At 40.3% G+C, this 19,631-nt stretch overlaps 1 protein-coding gene across 1 annotated transcript in view; it reads left to right on the forward strand.

Moving 5' to 3' along the window:
• LOC126426473 (uncharacterized) overlaps positions 1-19,631 on the forward strand; it is a 181,613-nt gene that overhangs the window by 11,089 nt on the left and 150,893 nt on the right. The window contains exon 4 of the mRNA XM_050088385.1: positions 7,845-7,937. Coding sequence (XP_049944342.1) covers positions 7,845-7,937 — 93 coding nt within the window. The remainder of the gene's footprint in view (positions 1-7,844; positions 7,938-19,631) is intronic.

Below are 19,631 nucleotides of genomic sequence, written 5' to 3' on the forward strand. Positions count from 1 at the left end.
TTCCTTTTTGCCTGTTTCACTTACTGCATTTTTATATTTTCTCCTTTCATCAATTAAATTCAATATTTCTTCTGTTACCCAAGGATTTCTACTAGCCCTCGTCTTTTTACCTACTTGATCCACTGCTGCCTTCACTACTTCATCCCTCAAAGCTACCCATTCTTCTTCTACTGTATTTATTTCCCCCATTCCTGTCAATTGCTCCCTTATGCTCTCCCTGAATCTCTGTACAACCTCTGGTTCTTTTAGTTTATCCAGGTCCCATCTCCTTAAATTCCCACCTTTTTGCAGTTTCTTCAGTTTTAATCTACAGGTCATAACCAATAGATTGTGGTCAGAGTCCACATCTGCCCCTGGAAATGTCTTACAATTTAAAACCTGGTTCCTAAATCTCTGTCTTACCATTATATAATCTATCTGATACCTTTTAGTATCTCCAGGGTTCTTCCATGTATACAACCTTCTTTCATGATTCTTAAACCAAGTGTTAGTTATGATTATGTTGTGCTCTGTGCAAAATTCTACCAGGCGGCTTCCTCTTTCATTTCTGTCCCCCAATCCATATTCACCTACTATGTTTCCTTCTCTCCCTTTTCCTACACTCGAATTCCAGTCACCCATGACTATTAAATTTTCGTCTCCCTTCACAATCTGAATAATTTCTTTTATTTCATCATACATTTCTTCAATTTCTTCGTCATCTGCAGAGCTAGTTGGCATATAAACTTGTACTACTGTAGTAGGTGTGGGCTTCGTATCTATCTTGGCCACAATAATGCGTTCACTATGCTGTTTGTAGTAGCTTACCCGCATTCCTATTTTCCTATTCATTATTAAACCTACTCCTGCATTACCCCTATTTGATTTTGTGTTTATAACCCTGTAGTCACCTGACCAGAAGTCTTGTTCCTCCTGCCACCGAACTTCACTAATTCCCACTATATCTAACTTCAACCTATCCATTTCCCTTTTTAAATTTTCTAACCTACCTGCCCGATTAAGGGATCTGACATTCCACGCTCCGATCCGTAGAACGCCAGTTTTCTTTCTCCTGATAACGACATCCTCTTGAGTAGTCCCCGCCCGGAGATCCGAATGGGGGACTATTTTACCTCCGGAATATTTTACCCAAGAGGACGCCATCATCATGTAATCATACAGTAAAGCTGCATGCCCTCGGGAAAAATTACGGCTGTAGTTTCCCCTTGCTTTCAGCCGTTCGCAGTACCAGCACAGCAAGGCCGTTTTGGTTAATGTTACAAGGCCAGATCAGTCAATCATCCAGACTGTTGCCCTTGCAACTACTGAAAAGGCTGCTGCCCCTCTTCAGGAACCACACGTTTGTCTGGCCTCTCAACAGATACCCCTCCGTTGTGGTTGCACCTACGGTACGGCTATCTGTATCGCTGAGGCACGCAAGCCTCCCCACCAACGGCAAGGTCCATGGTTCATTGGGGGGGGACCCTCCACATAGCCCTCCTATACTAAATGGGGGATCCATTGATGCCTCAGAACATGCCCTACCAACAGATACCTTCTTCTAGTCAAGTTGTGCCACAAATTCCTCATCTCCCCAATTCTATTCAGTACCTCCTCATTAGTTACATGATCTACCTATCTAATCTTCACCATTCTTCCGTAGCACCACATTTCAAAAGCTTCTATTCTCTTACACACACACACACACACACACACACACACACACACACACACACACACACACACACACACACACACACACACACACACACACAAACACGCAGGGAGCTGAGATCACACTGCCAAGCTGTGCTCTCAGCTCTCTGAGACCGCGTGCGAATGAGTGTCTACTGCTGACAAAGGCCTTAATGGCCGAAAGCCTTAATTGTGTGAATCTTTTTATTGTGCCTATCATGACTCAGCATCACTGCTGTATCATGAGTAGCGACTTTCCTTCTCTGCTATTGTTACATTCCATTCTGGATTTTCCATTGTTTGATGTTTGCTTCTATTCTCTTCTTGTTTAAACTGTTTGTCATCGATTTCGTCAACTTACATACAAGACTACACTCCAAACAAATACTTACAGAAAAGAATTCCCAACAGTTAAATCTATACTCGATGTTAACAAATTTGTCTTCTCGAGGAAAGCTTTACCTGCCATTGCCACCGTACATTTTATATCCTGTGTACATTGACCATCATCAGTTATTTTGCTCCCCAAATAGGAAAACTCATATACTACTTTGTGTCTCATTTCCTAATATAAATCCCTCTGCATCACTGACTTAATTCGACTACATTCCATTATTCTCATTTCGCTTTTGTTGATGTTCATCTTATATTCTCCTTTCAATACACTGTTCCTTCTGTTCAACTGTTCTTCCAGGTACTTCACTGTCTCTGACATAATTAAAATGTTGTCGGCAAACCTCAAAGTTCTTATTTCTTCTCCATGGATTTTAATTTCTGCTCCGAATTTTTCTTTTGTTTTCCTCACTTCTTGCTCAGTATACAGATTCAATACCATCAGGGCTAGGCTACAACCCTGTCTGACACCCTTCCCAACTGCTCTTTCCCTTTCATGCCCCTCAACTCTTTATAACTGCTGTCTGGTTACTGTACGAATTGTACATATCCTTTTGTTCACTGTGTTTGATCCCTGCAACATTCAGAATTTGAGAGTAATCAAGTTAACATTGTCAAAAGGATTCTTCAAGTCTGCAAACGCTAGAAATATAGGTTTTCCTTTCCTTAATCTGTGTTGCAAGACAAGTTGTAGGGTCAGTATTGCCTCATGTTTTCAAACATTTCTATGGAATCAAAACCGATTTTTCCCAAGGTCAGCTTCTACCAGTTTTTCCATTCATCTGTAATGTATTCGTGTTAGTATTTTGCACCCATGACTTACCAAACTAATAGTTTGGTTATTTTCATGTCTGTTAAAACTTTCTTTCTTTGTGATTGGAATTATTATATTCCTCTTGAAGTCTGAGGGTATTTCACCTATCTCTTACATCCTACTCACCACATGGTAGAGGTCTGTCAGGGCTGGCCTTTCGAAGGCTATCAGTAGTTGTAATGGAATATTGTATACTTTCAGGGCCTTGTTTCAACTCGGGTCTTTCATGGCTTTGTCAAACTTGTCACACAGTATCATTTCTCCCATTTCATCTTCATCTACATTGTTCTATTTCCATATATTGCCCTCCAGTACATCGCCCTTCTATAGACACTCTATATAATCCTTCCACATTTCTGCTTTCTCTTCTGTGCTTAGAACTTGTTTTCTGTCTGAGCTCTTGATTTTCATCCAAGTGCTTCTCTTTTCTCTAAAGATCTAATTTTCCTGTAGGCAGTATCTATCTTACCCCGTAGTGATATATACTTATCCTACTAAGGTATGTAATACTCCACTCAGACATATAGACTGCCTGGCCTGCTTTTCTGACAACATCCTCCTGAGTCAACTCTGCCTGGAGATCTGAATGGGGGACTATTTTACCTCCTGAATATTTTGCCTAAGATAATTTCGTGCAGTAGAGCTGCATGCTCCTGAGAAGAAAAACTAAGAGACCTACAGTTTTGCATTGCTTTCAGCCATTTGCATTATTGGTACAGGAAGTTGGTTAATGCTACAAGGCCAGGTCAGTTGATAATCCAGACCATTGCTCCTGCAACTGCTGAAAAGTATTTTGCCCCTCTTGAGGATCCATGTCTAAGTTTGACATTTCCTCAGATAATACTTATTTGTGTTTGCACCTAACACTGTTTTCAATGTTGTTGACATGCAAGCAACCCTGCCTCAACAGTGTCCATGGTTCATTTGGGGTGCAGACTGTGAACTATTGTTTAAAGTGCTGTCTTTGAGCAGGAGCAATAGTTCTAGCATGTATATCTGTAGAATTACTTCATTATCTATATGAAGATAAATAACAATTCTGTATGACTGCATTGATACACATACAAACCAACAGATGAAAATTGTTGCTAGGTCTCAGATTTGAGGCTGTAACTCCTAGTTTCAGGATCAGTTACTTAAACAATTATCCTAACCAAGCATGCCTCCAGGGCTGCCAAGGGGATTTCACTTGGATGTCCTCATAGATTTTCGTCTTAGGTTCAAGATTGGAAGGTCAGTGGCCAGCCAATTATTTGGTATAGCAGTATGATGCCGTTCTCCATAAAAGTAGAAACAAAAAATGCATTTGGCAATTGGGTGATTTGTGAGGGGTGGCAAGTGTAAAAAATGTATTGTATAGTTGTCTGTAGCTGAGTGCATAGGATAATATAATAATCATAAAACTAGTGGTTCAGATCACACTAAGTGCTACCATTTCTTTTAGTTTTATTTAAATTCCATATGTAAAATAAATGGTAATTTTAATTCATGCTGAGTCATACTTTTCTAATAGTTATTTTTAGTTAAAAGTTACATGAAAATGCGAGTATTGTTAAAAAATTACATTTTGGTACAAAAATGGAGAGCATCAAATTGAAAATAAATAAATCTCACATGACTGTATCAAAATTTTTGTTTTAATATGTTGAATGATGAAAAAATATGTAATTTTTACCAAACCATTACAATTCAGTATTTGTTAAATTTGCGAGTTGTTAGTAGACTTGGAAGTTTTTAAAAAGTAGTAGTTCCTACTAAGAGATCTGAACCAGCAACTTTTTCATTAAGGTACTTTTATGCTATTCTTCCAATTACCAGCAATTGTGTTAATAAATAGGAAATGTTTTGTAGTAGGCAGCACTCAGAAGTCTTCTGATATTCAAAGTCAATTTTTTTTAGTTTGGTTACTGCCTAGTGCTGGTTTAGGAAATAGATGTTCCAGCACTAAACTCCAAATACTGTAAATCTGAATGAAATTGAAGAGGATGATCTGCAAGATACCCTTTTCAGTCAAGTTCTTATTGTCACAGGGATGTGTCCATAATGGTTAAGGTGGCAGCCCATAAAATGCAAGAAATCCAGGTTTAACTTATCAGTGCAGCCAAAATAAATTTTTACATCTGTTGTTAGACAAATCTCTAATATTAGACAGTCAGTAGATCACTATGTGAACGTTTGTGATTAGCTTAAATCACCCGGTATTCAAAATTGTATTGGCTGATTGCAATCAGCAGAACAGTGAGTGAATAGAGCAGTCAATTTTACTTGATGAATGACTATAGGATTCATTTTTATTCATGCAGACGAACTGTTTTCTTCCCAAAATCATATAGGAGAACAAAATTATCTGCTGTCTAGGTCTTTAGCTCCAAACATGTTTGCTGTGCCTCTTCTTACAACTTGAAATGAACTGTGCATTTTTCTATTCCAATGACACACCACTTTTCCATAAAATAACAGTTCCATTGCCAGAGGTGATCCTGCAACATCCACTTGTTTTATTTCATCTGATGGCTTCCTCTTCAGGTCTAGTGGTAAATTGTGTAGAAAAAGTTTGGTTTTTCCTTCTCCCTCCTGCCCCCACATTAGTCAATTATGTATGTGTAATTTTAGTATCTGTGCTGTAGTAAGAAATGTAAAATGCATTTTTATCTTCTTTAGTGGAGAAAATTTCTAAGGCAAAGCATTGTAATTATGTCTTTTCTGTTACTGTCTTCCGTTTTGCTACAATCTGCATCATTGTCTACTATCTACTGTAGAGATGTCTTTGATTCCTTTCCTAACATTTTTGTTCAGAAGTTCTGGGGTTTTTGTTTTTTGTTTCATGTTTTGCAAGATATGATGTTGCTTATAAATTAATGGAAGCTTCTTATATAAGCTGTCTTGGTGGTTCTCATATGTTCAACTTGTGGTTGGCCATGGGGATTCAGGGGATTTAGCTTCATTTGAAGTTGCTGTACAGATATCTGCTGTCATGTAACTATGTAATGTTGTTAACATTTGCAGGTCCCCACTGTATTCCCCATGCTGAGTGTATTGGCTGTTTGGTCATGTCTGATCACTTTATCAGGTTTGTTAGGCAGAAGTATGTTCCTGTCTTCCAGAGTTTGTTTTTAACAGTAGCAATCTGTGATGCTTCAGTAGTCCAGTGCTCATGTTCCAATCTCTGTAATTAGAGAATTTATTATTTTGGGCATGTCTATTACTAACAGAATAAATATTTTCCTGTTGTGTGGTTTTTCTAAACAGTTACACAGGCTAATTTTGGGAAAACATGTTTTGTAGATTTTCACAGGAATTTTTATTTTCACAGCTGTGCTAATGTCACAGGACATCATTTTGAGATGAGAGTTCAGTTTGTCCTCTCAAAATTTAGATCTACATTTTGCATGGATTCTCTAAATCTCTTCAATGAAATGGATGGACAGCAGGGGTCATGTCTATATTTGGTCAACCTCATGTCATGTTGTACTTTATTGATGTAATTTTCCTCCAAATCTTTTTCACTGTTTGAATTCATGCATCTTCAATTATGTAGCTGACAAGTATATATATATCCTGTCACTGCAGTATGATAGAGGATTTTGATTTGTATACAATATTTACCAGACTATTTCTTAAGCATTAATGTACTATGGTGGGTGGATGTTGGAACTCAGTTACTTTTTCCACATCACATTTGACACTTCAGAATTATTTTTTCCTCACATTTGATACTTACCTGCATGCAGATTCCAAATTTCAGTAACATTCAATGAGATAAATGCAGATTTATCTTATTGTCCAGTGCTGATTTTTCATGATAATGTATTACTGCCTGTGTTCTGTGGTGCATCTTTCTAGTGGGTCCTCGGCATGGAATATCTGATTTTGTAGCTAATTATTTCTAGTTTTCCTTCCAGTGTTGTGTACAATGCCACTGTTAGTTAATGAAACTCTGGATCTTGTCTTGAATGCATATACACTTTTCTAAGAGTAAGAGGATTGCTTATTGAATGGGTGTGAGGCTACAAATTCAAGTGTTCTGGGTTCCATCCCAGGCATCATCTGTCACTTTTTCACATGGAAATCGTCTATGTGGAAAATGACAGTTTCCATTCCATTGTGAAGCTCTAGGTCCTCATGTAACTTACTGTGTCAGTGAGTTCAAAAGTTGGAGGAAGCCAGTGGTGTACCACATCCAGTAAGACAATGTCAAACAGAGCACTAAGGTGTTCATAACTAACTCCAGGTTGTTGAAAGCTTTACTTTTACTTCAGGTTTGCATTAGTTTTTGTGACATTAGACATGTATTTTCCTCAGTACCAAAATTTGGTGACCCACACTTAGATGTGCATTTACCTGCTTATTGTCTTTACAGGTGGTTTTCTGACCTAAAAAATGCATTCTGCATATAACCTGCTAGTTGCTTAGTTTCTTCTTGACCATAGTGCCCTCATTGGCTTTGCAGAGGTACCCTATCATCTTCCACTGAATAACATAGGTCAGAAAATAGGGAGCTGAGATCATCATAAAATCAAATGCTCTTATTGGAGCCTGCACCTTGGCACATTCAGAGGGGCAGGGGGAGGGGACAGAGAGAGAGAGAGAGAGAGAGAGAGAGAGAGAGAGAGAGAGAGAGAGAGAGAGAGAGGGAGGAGTAGTAGTCGTAGTACTAGTAGTAGCTCCTTGGCAAGGATGAAATAATCTCTGCTTGGTTGATATCTGATGTGTCTACCTCCAAGGCAAACAGAACTTTGATTTCAAATGTTCATCATGTTTTTCTGACATTTCCTACGTCCTGTAGGACCTCCTCAGTATGAATCAATTGGAATGAAAGTAAATCTAATTTAATGTGACACATTTTCCTGTTACCTAATGCCAGTAAGTGAATACATGTGACCAATAGCTTTTTAGCCCCACTTGATGTGTAACACAAGCACAAGAACAGAAGCTTTGAATTTGCCATTCTTTCTTTTTCCAGTTTCTTCAAGATCCACCAAGGATTGTAATGCCTAGTCTTTGTATAAAGCAAGACCTAGAACTGAAACGGGATTTAGATGGCGTTGAGCATGATGTAAGTTTTCACATCGGTGATGCATTGTGCTTGAAGTACTGTATGAATATCATGAAATGCATTGGGTGCAGTAAATTCCAGTGATCATAAATGATGAATCATTTAAACCTAGGATATTAGCACTTCTCCAGAATTTTTATAGTATTTCAATTGACTGTATGTATATTGTTCTGTTGTATGTAATGGTATTTGAATGAAACTTGTAGGAAACATAAGTTTATTAACTGTAACACATCGTAATTTTATTGTACATGTAAATAATAAATGTCTCAAATTCATTCTTGGAACAAATGTACCAAAGAAGACTTCTTTGCAGCAGCTGTCAATTTGTCTGGGTCACAGTTCTGTAATAGAAAAGATGTAAGATGTAAAGCAATCAACTGTAAGCAGTATGTTATCAGATAAGTATGGTATTTGTCATACTATTTCTTTTCTCCGAAGTATTTAATGAAAAACATACTGCATTACTGAAATTATGTTTGCTCTGTGTAAAGACAATCGGTTTATCCAGTATGCATGACATTAATGTACAGTGTAATGGAACATTGCTTATTCCAAACTGCCTGCAAGGAGAAAACATTGTGATAGCAAGAATTCTTGTAAAGAGCATTAAATTTAGCACATTACAGTGATAGTGTGTGAAATTCCATATTCATTTAATTATCACCATAGTGTATTAAATTTAATGCTGATGAAGGTTTCTCAGGTCTTCAGCTGCATGGTAGTGTTGATATCTTGCAACGTTTCAGGAATTGTCATACTACCCATCTTCTGGCGAAGTGTTCAGATTGGTGGAGAGCGGGTTATTTATATGTGCAGTCACCCCTCTCAACTAGACCTTGGGTAGCCACGGTGGACCAATGGCGGGCACACAGTGATGATGACAGTCGCCCTTGGCAGCCATGTTTGGTTCTCGGTGTAAGTATTCTGTCTACGTCCGTGGCAGAGGACGTTGACGGGTAAGCTCCCGATGGACTGCTGCTATCGCAGAGTTCCATGCTGCGCCGAGTTAGGATCCCTCATCTCTGTTGACCAGATTGTTGTGAAACCTTATTTCTATGGATTCTTTGATGATGCTTTCCCATAAGCCAGATGCTCGGCACTGTACCTTTGTGTTTTCGAAGTGGAAGGTGTGTTTTTCATTTATGCTGTATTTTGCTTCGGCTGATTTTTCTGTGTGGCCTCGTCGCACACATCTGATATGTTCTTCACAGCATTAAATGTACAGTGCTGTGTTTGCCCAATGTATTGTTTTACGCATTTGCATGGTATGCTTTATACTCCTGGTGTGTTAAGGATCAGCGGGTCTTTGGCAGTACCTAGGAGCTCCCTGTCTTTGGTGGTAGTTGGAGAACGGTTCTGGTATTATATTTGCCAAGAAATAGTGCAATTTTGGGTGAGAGCGGAACCGTGTACGGAAGGAAAGAGAGTCGTTTGTCTCCTTCTACTTCATCATAATCTGGGGTTCTCACTGCTTCCTTCTTCCTTTTAAGTGCCCTGTTGATCTGCGTTTCGCTGTAGCAATTTTGGAGGAAGACTTCCCTCAGGTGTTGCAGCTCGGATGGTTGGCTGTCTTAGTTGCAGATGGCATGCGCCCTACGTACCAGCGTGATAAGTACTGTTTGGCTGGCCGGAGTGGCCGATGGTTCTAGGCGCTGCAGTTTGGAACTGCACGACCGCTACGGTCGCAGGTTTGAATCCTGCCTCGGGCGTGGATGTGTGTGATGTCATTAGGTTAGTTAGGTTTAAGTAGTTCTAAGTTCTAGGGGACTGATGACCACAGAAGTTCCATAGTGCTCAGAGCCATTTAAGTACTGTTTGTCTTTGTGCTGGATGGTGGCAGCTTGTTGCATGAAGGTATAGGTCTGTGTGTGTCTTCTTCCTATGTACTGCATGGCCTAGTGAACTGTCTGCCTTCCTCTTAATTAAAATATCAAGGAAGGGGAGGCATCCATTTTCCTCCATTTCCATTATAAATTTGGTGTTTGGATGGATGCTGTTGAGGTGTTCCTGAAACTCATCTAGCACCTGTTTTGCATGTCCGCATATAACAAAAGTGTCGTCGACATAGCATAAGAAGTGCTTTGGTTTCTGTCTGGCACTTTGAAGGGCCACCTCCTCGAAATGTTCAATATATAGGTTTGAATTCACAGGAGCCAGTGGGAAGCCCATGGCCACTTTGTCAATCTGTTCGATGAATTCCCTGTGGTGCTGAAAGTAGGTTGTTAGTGCTTGTTCGAAGAGGCTGACTTTGTGGTTGTGCTGGGCTAAAAGTGTCAAGGAGTCTTGAAGGACACTTTCGTGAAAAGCGACGTCATGTTGAAGCTCACGAGTAGGTCCTCGATTTGTAGTAGCATGTCCCTGAGTATTTTTACGAATTTGGCTGAGTTTCTCACATGGTGGCTGCAGTGTCACACAAGGGGTTGGAGCAGTGTTGCTAGGCATTTAGCAAGTCCTTAACTATGAGAGTTGGAGTCTGCAATCTGTCGAGAGGTACCCCTTTCTTATGGATCTTAGGGAGTCCATAGAGGTGTGGTATTGCTGGCACTCTAGGATACAGCCACTTCTTCATTGGCTCAGGTAAGCCAGATTTCTTCAGCAGAGCTATCATCTTTCTACTCAACGTCGGGGTTGGATCCTTCTTCAGCATCTTATAGGCCTCGTGTTTTGGCAGCAGGTTTATTTTCTACCGGTACTCGGCAGTGCTTAATAGCACTGTAGTGTTCCCTTTATCTGCTGGTAGGATCGTTATATCACCGTCATCTCTAAGGGACCAGAGAGCTGCTCGTTCTTCTGCAGATACATTATTTGTAGGCAACTGAGATCTGTCAATTATTCTGGAAGTTTCCCACCTGACTTACTCTGCTTCCTTCTTTGGAAGCCCTTACTGCTTCTTCCACACCACTATAATGTCTTGTTTCGGGTTTGTTCTGGGGATAGGGCCAAAATTCACTTCTTTCTTGAGGACTGCGATTGTGGCGGTGTTCAGTTCTTTTCCAGCCAAATTGATCATGGCTCTGATGTCATTCATCTCCTTTTTTGTCAAAAACGTCGCAAGATATCAATGCTACCACCCGGCTGGAGACCCAAGAAACCTTCAACAGTCTTTGGTGGAAAGCAAACAGTCAAATTTAATGCTGTTTACAAAAATTTGTAACACATAGTAGAAATCCAGCTCTGTGGACTAAGATCAGTTGTGGTGAATATTGGAATTTTTACTGGGTAGACGTGATTGGAAAATGAAAAGAAGGGAACTGAAACATTTCATATGTGGGATTAGAGAATGCCACTGAAAATTAAGTGAACTTACAAGGAATATGGAGTCCTCAGTAGAACTGTTAAGGTAAGAAATGTACAGAAAATGCTGACTAAAAGAAGGGAAAGGATGATTGGATAAGTGTTAAGACATCAGGTAGTGAACTAGTCAGATGTGTTTCCATCTCACTTGGGAAAAAACGCTACTATTACACATATCAAATAGGAACTTTAAATAGAGTGTAGTTAATTTTTATGTTAGTTACATAGTCAATAGTGGAACCTCATCACGCACTTGCAACTCTAAACTAGTAGATAAAGAAGTGCTTTTTTGAGGAGGATATAGTGTAATTCAGTACACAGCAAGATTTGGACAATGTACTATTTATTCCAGTATGTGTCTTGCAAAATAAGTGTGTCAACAAAATAGGAGGCATTAGAGCTAATATAGATGCTTCCTGGCAATTGTTCTCCCACAAACACCACCTTGATATGGAGTAGGAAAGGGTGAAGTAATGGATGTAGTGGTACCAGTTGTACCCTCTTCCATGCAACATTGGGTGACTAGTCTGGTGTAGATGTAGGTGTACAAAGAATCGAATATTAATAGGCAGGGATATGGACTGTAATCACACATTTATTATGAGAGAATAAGGAACCCGTTTCTTAAAGATCACAGTACTCACAGACAATGATTACACATGACTGTGAGGGTGTTGAAAAACATCGTCATCGTTTTTCAAGTGTGTTCAACATAATACTTGACAAATTAACAGTGATACATTGAGTGGTAAAATCTGTGCTTGGCACTGTCATAGCAAATTCCAGAGCTAAAATGGTTGTCCATAGCATGCATGAAAGTTGGTCTGTAGAGCATTACCCGAGAAAACAGGTTGAGAACTGTTGACAAATGGGTACAAGCTACAGCTGAATTTAAAGCACTAGAGCATTAGTAGATCAATAACATTGAAATAACATTAGTAGATCAATAACATTGAAATTATGAAAATGATTGTGTGTAAAATCACAATCTACAGTAAAATTAAAACTGAGGTTGTGATCTATACTGTCCCCAAATGTACTTTGGTATTGACATTAGAGCAGGAACACATGGAGATGCAAAATGCAGTTGCCTCATTCTTCCTTGACCGTTGGTATGATCTGACATTTCATTGAACACACTCTAATTTGCATACTAATCAGTGTACGAAGGTGGAAGTTGGTTCTGGTAGAGTTGCACTACATTCTCATTTTAGATTTGTTTGTGGCAATAAATTTTGTTTTATATGCAGAATATTTTCGAAAATCCATTATCTAATGTTCCTGAAAATTTGACTCATAGGGGAACTTTGTTACTGAGTTTAAATGACCAAATTGTGTTAACAAAATATTTAGAATATATCTTATTTTCAACAGCTCCAAATTCTGTCAGAGATGTCTAACATAAGATTAATTTAAATTAAATATTATGTGTGATGCTCTGCTCATGTGATAAGGTATCAGTAATCTGTTTTGTTGAGAGAAACACAGCACAGGATTTACGGTTAACATGACATTACATTTTCTGATCAAACATTACAAATCCATGTAACAAGAAAGTTACCCATTTTGGTAGAGGTATGGGAATTTAAGTTTGAAAGTAAGAAGAGTAGTGATAACATCATTCACTTCCTTCAAATTACAAAAATTATGATTCAAAAAATTAAGATTCTGTTAGTGTCACTAGTGCTGAATTCCTGAGGTGCACTTCATTTGATTGTAGTTGCCAATAAAAGCCTTCTTAGTAATGAAAATACAATCTGCTCTGCAGGTAAATACACCACACATTCCGTGGTAATTCTCTTAACAGCTTCATTACTGAGTTCCCCAACTGGACAGTGTACCTTTTCTACTTGTTTCATCAATGTTTTGCAACATAATCCTCAATTTAGGCCCATATCAATTCCGTTGGGTTGAAGTGCCAGTGAGAAGTTGTCAGCCTAATCATTTTATGCCTGTATGTTTTTGTCAACCTGTAAGTTTTTGTATGTGGCCAACAGGTTTGTTGAGAGGTATTGGATTTATATGCTCTCTTTTCAAATTTTTCACTTACGGATGCTGAAGCCAATAATTTCCTCTTTTTATTTTAGCATATGTTTCTCATCAACAACAGTACATTCGGCAGCACTATCAACAAAAGGTGTTGATGATGTAGGCAGATTATGCACAAACCATTTCACTCAACTGATTTTATATCGCAATGCCTTGAACAAGAGTGATATTGATATGTTGTTGTTGTGGTGTTCAGTCCTGAGACTGGTTTGATGCAGCTCTCCATGCTACTCTATACTGTGCAAGCTTCATCTCCCAGTACCTACTGCAGCCTACATCCTTCTGAATCTGCATAGTGTATTCATCTCTTGGTCTCCTTTTATGATTTTTACCCTCCATGCTGCTGTCCAGTACTAAATTGGTGATCCCTTAATGCCTCAGAACATGTTCTACTAACCTATCCCTTCTTCTGGTCAAGTTATGCCACAGACTCCTCTTCTCCCCAATTGTATTCAACACCTCCTCATTAGTTATCTGATCTACCCATCTAATCTTAAGCATTCTTCTGTAGCACCACATTTCGAAAGCTTCTATTCTCTTCTTGTCTAAATTATTAATCATCATGTTTCACTTCCATACATGGCTACACTCCATACAAATACTTTCAGAAACGACTTCCTGACACATCTATACTTGATGTTAACAAATTACTCTTCTTCAGAAACGGCTTCCTTGCTATTGCCAGTCTACATTTTATATCCACTCTACTTCGACCATCATCAGTTATTTGCTCCCCAAATAGCAAACTTCCTTTACTACTTTAAGTGCCTCATTTCCTAATCTAATTCCCTCAGCATCACCCAACTTCATTCGACTACATTCCATTATCCTTGTTTTGCTTTTGTTGATGTTCATCTTATACCCTCCTTTCAAGACACTGTCCATTCCATTCAACTGCTCTTCCAGGTCCTTCGCTTACAATGTCATCAGTGAACCTCAGTTTTTATTTCTTCTCCATGAATTTTAATACCTACTCTGAGCTTTTCTTTTGTTTCCTTTGCTGCTTGCTCAATATACAGATTGAATAGCATTGGGGAGAGGCTACAACCTTGTCTCACTCCCTTCCCAACCACTGCTTCCCTTTCATGTCCGTCGACTCTTATAACTGCCATCTGCTTTCTGTACAAATTGTAAATAGCCTTTCGCTCCCTGTACCACCTTCAGAATTTGAAAGAGAGTATTCCAGTCAACATTGTCAAAAGCTTTCTCTAAGTCTACAAATGTTAGAAATGTATTGATATATCCACTGAATAACATTTGCTGAAGTAGCTTTTAGCATTAAGCTCTGCACAGTCCACAACTGCTAACAGTAATGACAGGTAACATTGCAACTAGAAGTATATGAAATGAATGCAAACAAAATACATAGTGCAGTGAATGCTTCCATAGGACAGCGAGCTGTGTAAAACTGAACTGTACTGCACTTGGGAAATATATTGGCAGTGTGGTGAAGGTATATCCCTTGGGATAGACTGAATGTATGCATGTATCACCACACTATTTCATTTCTAGTTGCCAGTCCTAAAGTAATTCTAAGTAGAGTTCAATTAAATTATCCTGTTGCTTTCTAGAACCAGGTCCTTGACTGTCACACAGGCAGTCAATGCAAAATAATTTTTGCAGGCTGAAAATCTTGGATGTTATCTTTGGTCCAGTGCAAGACACTACTGTTGATTGGAGAGGAGGAGAAGTCAAAGATTACCAGAACAATAATACATTGTCCAGAAATGGGTGTCAAGTGCCTGAACTCGTTTGCACTAAAGCTGTGAGTGTGAGAAGTTAAGTTGATAAATGCGGGCAACAACAGGCAGGTGAAGGCTGAGGACGAGTGATAAAAGGTGTGTGGATAGGAAAAGCACAACACTGCAACATGAGGCAAACTTTTGGGTCACCAGACGATGGTCAGGGTCAGTATGTGCTGTGCTGTGCTGTGAAGTAACAGTGTAGCAGAGATCTGTTACTGTCTCTGCAAAGAGCACTGTGAAATGTACCACAAGGTGGAATCGTGGGAATGTGGGTTACAAAAGCTGATCAGCAAATTATATCTTTGTATTACAGATTTGCACAAGCTGTATTAATTCGAACATATTTGTCATTTTCTTGAAGTTCTGTTGGGATTATCTTGTCACAGTGATTGTATCAGTGAGGATCCCAGACTAAATTTGGTGTGGGATGATCTTGAGAATATTGCAAGCATTTACATCACTAATATTGCATGTAGATTGAGAAAAGTTATCTGCTAGTGGAAAGCTAATTGAAATAATCATAGATTGTGAGTTTTCTAGAGATCAGCAGTATATTAGTAACCAGCAGAGTGTGTGGCTTTGCCAGGTTAGGTATTTATTCCAATCTGTTAGTCCATCTTCTCCTTCCGAGTTCATTCCATCTCCTTCTATGCCACTCTTTTTGTCTCCCCCTCGCCCACTATTTTTCCATCTTGTCACCTACTCTCTCTCTCTCTCTGTCTGTCTCATCCTTGCCCTTTCTCTCTGCCCCTCAACTTCTCCTCAAGGTGTGCAGTACACCTATGAGCTCCCTTGCAGGCAGAATGACATACCTGTCTACTTACAGTGTCATGTAGCAATCGTATTCCAGCTACCACCTTGAAAAAAAATGTTAGTGCCTCTCATAGTTCGCTCCATATCCAGGAGAAGGGGCTCCCACAGGGCGATGTATTAAGTGTTTCTCTGCTTTTGGTGGCCATTAATTGTCTACCAGCAGGTGTTGAGTCGTCCATCTCACCTTCTCCGTATGCAGACGACTTGTGCATTTTGTACTGCTCCACCAGTATGGATGTTGCTGAGTGGTGCCTAAGGAAGCAATTCAGAAGATGCAGTCATGGTATCTAGCCCACAGTTTCCAGTTTTCGGCCACTAAGTCATGTGACATGCACTTCTGTCGGCATCGTACCGCTCATCTGCAACCAGAACTTTACCTTCATGACGATCCAGTAACTGTATTGGAGCCATATCGATTCTTAGGAGTGGTTTGTGACACCCGATCGACTTTATATCCTAAACTTCATCAGCTTAAGTGGAAGTACTGGCAGCACTTCAATACTCTCCACTGCCTAAGTAACACCAACTGGAGTGCTGATAGCTCTATGCTGCTGCAGCTCGACAGAGCCCTCATTGAATCCCACCCTGACTATTGGAGTCTGGTTTATGGTTTGGAGGCGCCCTCAGCGTTGCATTTACTCCACCCAGTGCTCTACTGTGGCCTACACTTAGCGACAGGAGCTTTTAGGATGAGTCCAGTGACCAATGTCCTTGTGGAGGCCAGAGTACCTCCATTTCAGATTAAGTATGCACAACTGCTGGCCAGTTACATTGCACGAACTCGTAGTTCTCCTGCACATCTAAATTACTGTCTCCTTTCCCCATCCATGGTGGTTCATCTCCTGCATTGGCAGTTCAGGTCAGGGCTAATGATTGTGGTTCGTGTGTGGTCCCTTCTCTCCGAACTGGAATCATTCTCTTTACTACTTCCACTTGCAGTCTATTCACGTATGCCTCCATGGTGTACACATCGGCTGCAGCTTTGTCTGGACCTTTCAGGTGGCCATAAGGACTCCGTTAACCCTGCAGCTCTCTGCTTTCACTTCCTCTCGATTATTGACATGTTCTTGGGCTCTGAAGTGGTTTACATCAATGGCTCGATGGCTGATGGTCATGTTGGCTTTGTCTACGTTCAACTCAGCCATATTGTGAACAGAATTCGTTACCAGATGGCAGCAATGTATTAACTGCAGAGCTGGTGGCCATTTATCATGGACCTCAGTGTGTCTGTTCATGCCCTGGGGAGTCATTTCATTTATGTACAGGCTCTTTGACCAGCCTGAAAACTGTGGACCAGTGCTACCCTCTTCATCCATTGGTATCATCCATCCAGGATTCCATCTATGCCCTGTAACGGTGCATTCGTTCAATGGTGTTTATCTGGACCCCTGGTCACGCCAGAACACCAGGAAATAAACTTACTGACAGGCTGGCCAAACAGGCTACACGGAAACCACTTCTGGAGATAAGCATCCCCGCAACTAACCTGCTATATTTATTATGTCACAAAGTTTTTCAGCTTTGGGGGACGGAATGGCAAAATTTCAGTATGCACAACAAACTTTGAGCCATTAAGGGGACCACGAGTGGGTGGAAGTCCTTGATGAGTGCCTCTCACAGGGACTTGGTGGTTCTCCGCCGGCTCTGCATCGGCCATGCCTGGGCGACCCATGGCTACCTCCTGCTCTGTGAAGACCCACCTCAGTGTCAGTGCAGTACCTGATTGACAGTGACATAAATTCTTCTGCTTTGTCCTTCTTTGGCTGCCCTGTGACTTCATCTTCGGTTGCCAGGCTTATCATTGATTTTAGCAGATGGCGTCTCATCAGCTGATTCTGTTTTACATTTCATCTATGAGGGTGGGTATTACCATTTGATCTGAGTTTAAGTGCATGTCTGTGTCCTCCACCCTAGTGCTTTTAGGGTGGATGTTTTAATGTGTCGCAGAATGGCTGCTTTTTCCTTTTTACTCTCGTGGTCTGGCAGCCAGTTGTTCTTGATTGGAATTCAGGAATACTTACTACTTCTTCTTTGCTGAAGGAGTTTCGAAAAACCGTGTTTAATAACTCTGCTTTAGTGGCACTGTCATCAGTGACTTCACCGTTATCACGCGGTGAAGGTATTGATCGTCTTGCCACTGGTGTGCTTTATGTATGACCAGAATCCCTTTGGGTCTTCTGCCAGATTTCGAGACTGAATTTCGTTGTGGAAATTATTAAAATCATCTTGCATTGAAGAGAGCGCCATATTTCAAACTTCTGTAAAACTTTGCCGATCTTGGGGATTTTGTGTTCTTTTAAATTTGACATGCTTTTTTCGTTGCTTCTACAACAACGATCTGACCCGTTTTGTGTACCATGGGGGATCAGTCCCTCACTTACTAATTTATGTGGTATATATCTCTCAATGGCTGTCGCACTATCTCTTTGAAAACATTCCACAACTTTTCTACACTTGCATGATCAGATCGGAAGGAGTGTAGACTGTCTCTGAAAAAGGGTTTAAGAGCATTATCAGCTTTTTTAAATAGATGGCGTTTCTTTTTGATGATTGTAGGTGTTACAGTATTCAGCATAGCAGCAGCTGTCTTGTGGTCGCTAATTCCTGTATTTGTCACAATACTCACTATATGTCGATGATTATTTGTTACTAAAAGGTTAAGTATGCTTTGGCAACCATTTACGGTTCGAGTGGGCTCATGAACTAATTATTCAAAATAATTTTCTGAGAAAGTATTCATTACAATTTCTGATGACGTTTTATGGCTGCCACCACCTTTAAATGTATAATTTTTCCAGCATATTGAGGGTAGATTAAAGTCGCCACCGACTATAATTGCATGAGTGGGGTACTTGTTTGAAATGACTCTAGTTTTGTTTCAACTGTTCAGCTAATATATTATCTGAGTCGGGGGGGGGGGTCGGTAAAAAGATCCAATTAATAGTCTAGTCCTATTGTCAGGTATAAGGTCTTTCCATACTATTTCACACGAACTATCTACTTCAACGTCGCTACAAGGCAAACTACCTCTGACAGCAATAAATACACCACCAACTGTATTTAATCTATCCTTTAACACTGTTAGATCGTTCGAAATAATGTCGGCTGAACTTATTTCCGGCTTTAGCCACCTCTCTGTACCTACAAGTATTTGAGCTTCAGCGCTTTCTATTAGGTCTTGGAGCTCTGGGTCTATCCGAACACAGCTATGTCAATTTACAACTACAATACCAATCTTTTCTAAAACTACCTTACAGTGTTTTTTTTTACCTGCCTACTTTTAGATGGATGTCCCTTCTGTGGTTCCCTGAGACCCTCTAACCTAAAAATCAGCCCCGTCCGTTTCACACAACTGCCAGTACCCGTCTAGCCACTTCCTGTGTATAGTGGGCTCCTGACCTATTAAGCAGAACCTGAAAAATCACCACCCAATGGCACAAGACAAGGGGTCTGCAGCCTACATGGTCACAGAACCGCCTGAGCCTCTGATTCAGACCCTCCACTCGGCTCTGCACCAAAAGGACCACAGTTGGCTCTATCGATGAGCTCCACCTTAATCTCAGAAGCAAGACTGGCAGTCTTTACCATTACCACTAGCCGGCTGAAACCAGACAGTCTCCTCCAATCCAAAGTGACAAACGTCATTGGTACCGAAATGAGCCACCACCTGCAGCTGGCTGCACCCTGTACTCTCCATGGCATCCAGAAGCACCCTTTCCATATCTGGAATGACTCCCCTGGACTGCTCACTGGCTTTCTTCCCCTCCTTGGCAGCCATGTTCCTAGGGGG

The sequence above is a fragment of the Schistocerca serialis genome, chromosome 11, assembly GCF_023864345.2.
Source record: "Schistocerca serialis cubense isolate TAMUIC-IGC-003099 chromosome 11, iqSchSeri2.2, whole genome shotgun sequence".
Classification (NCBI taxonomy): Eukaryota; Metazoa; Arthropoda; class Insecta; order Orthoptera; family Acrididae; genus Schistocerca; species Schistocerca serialis.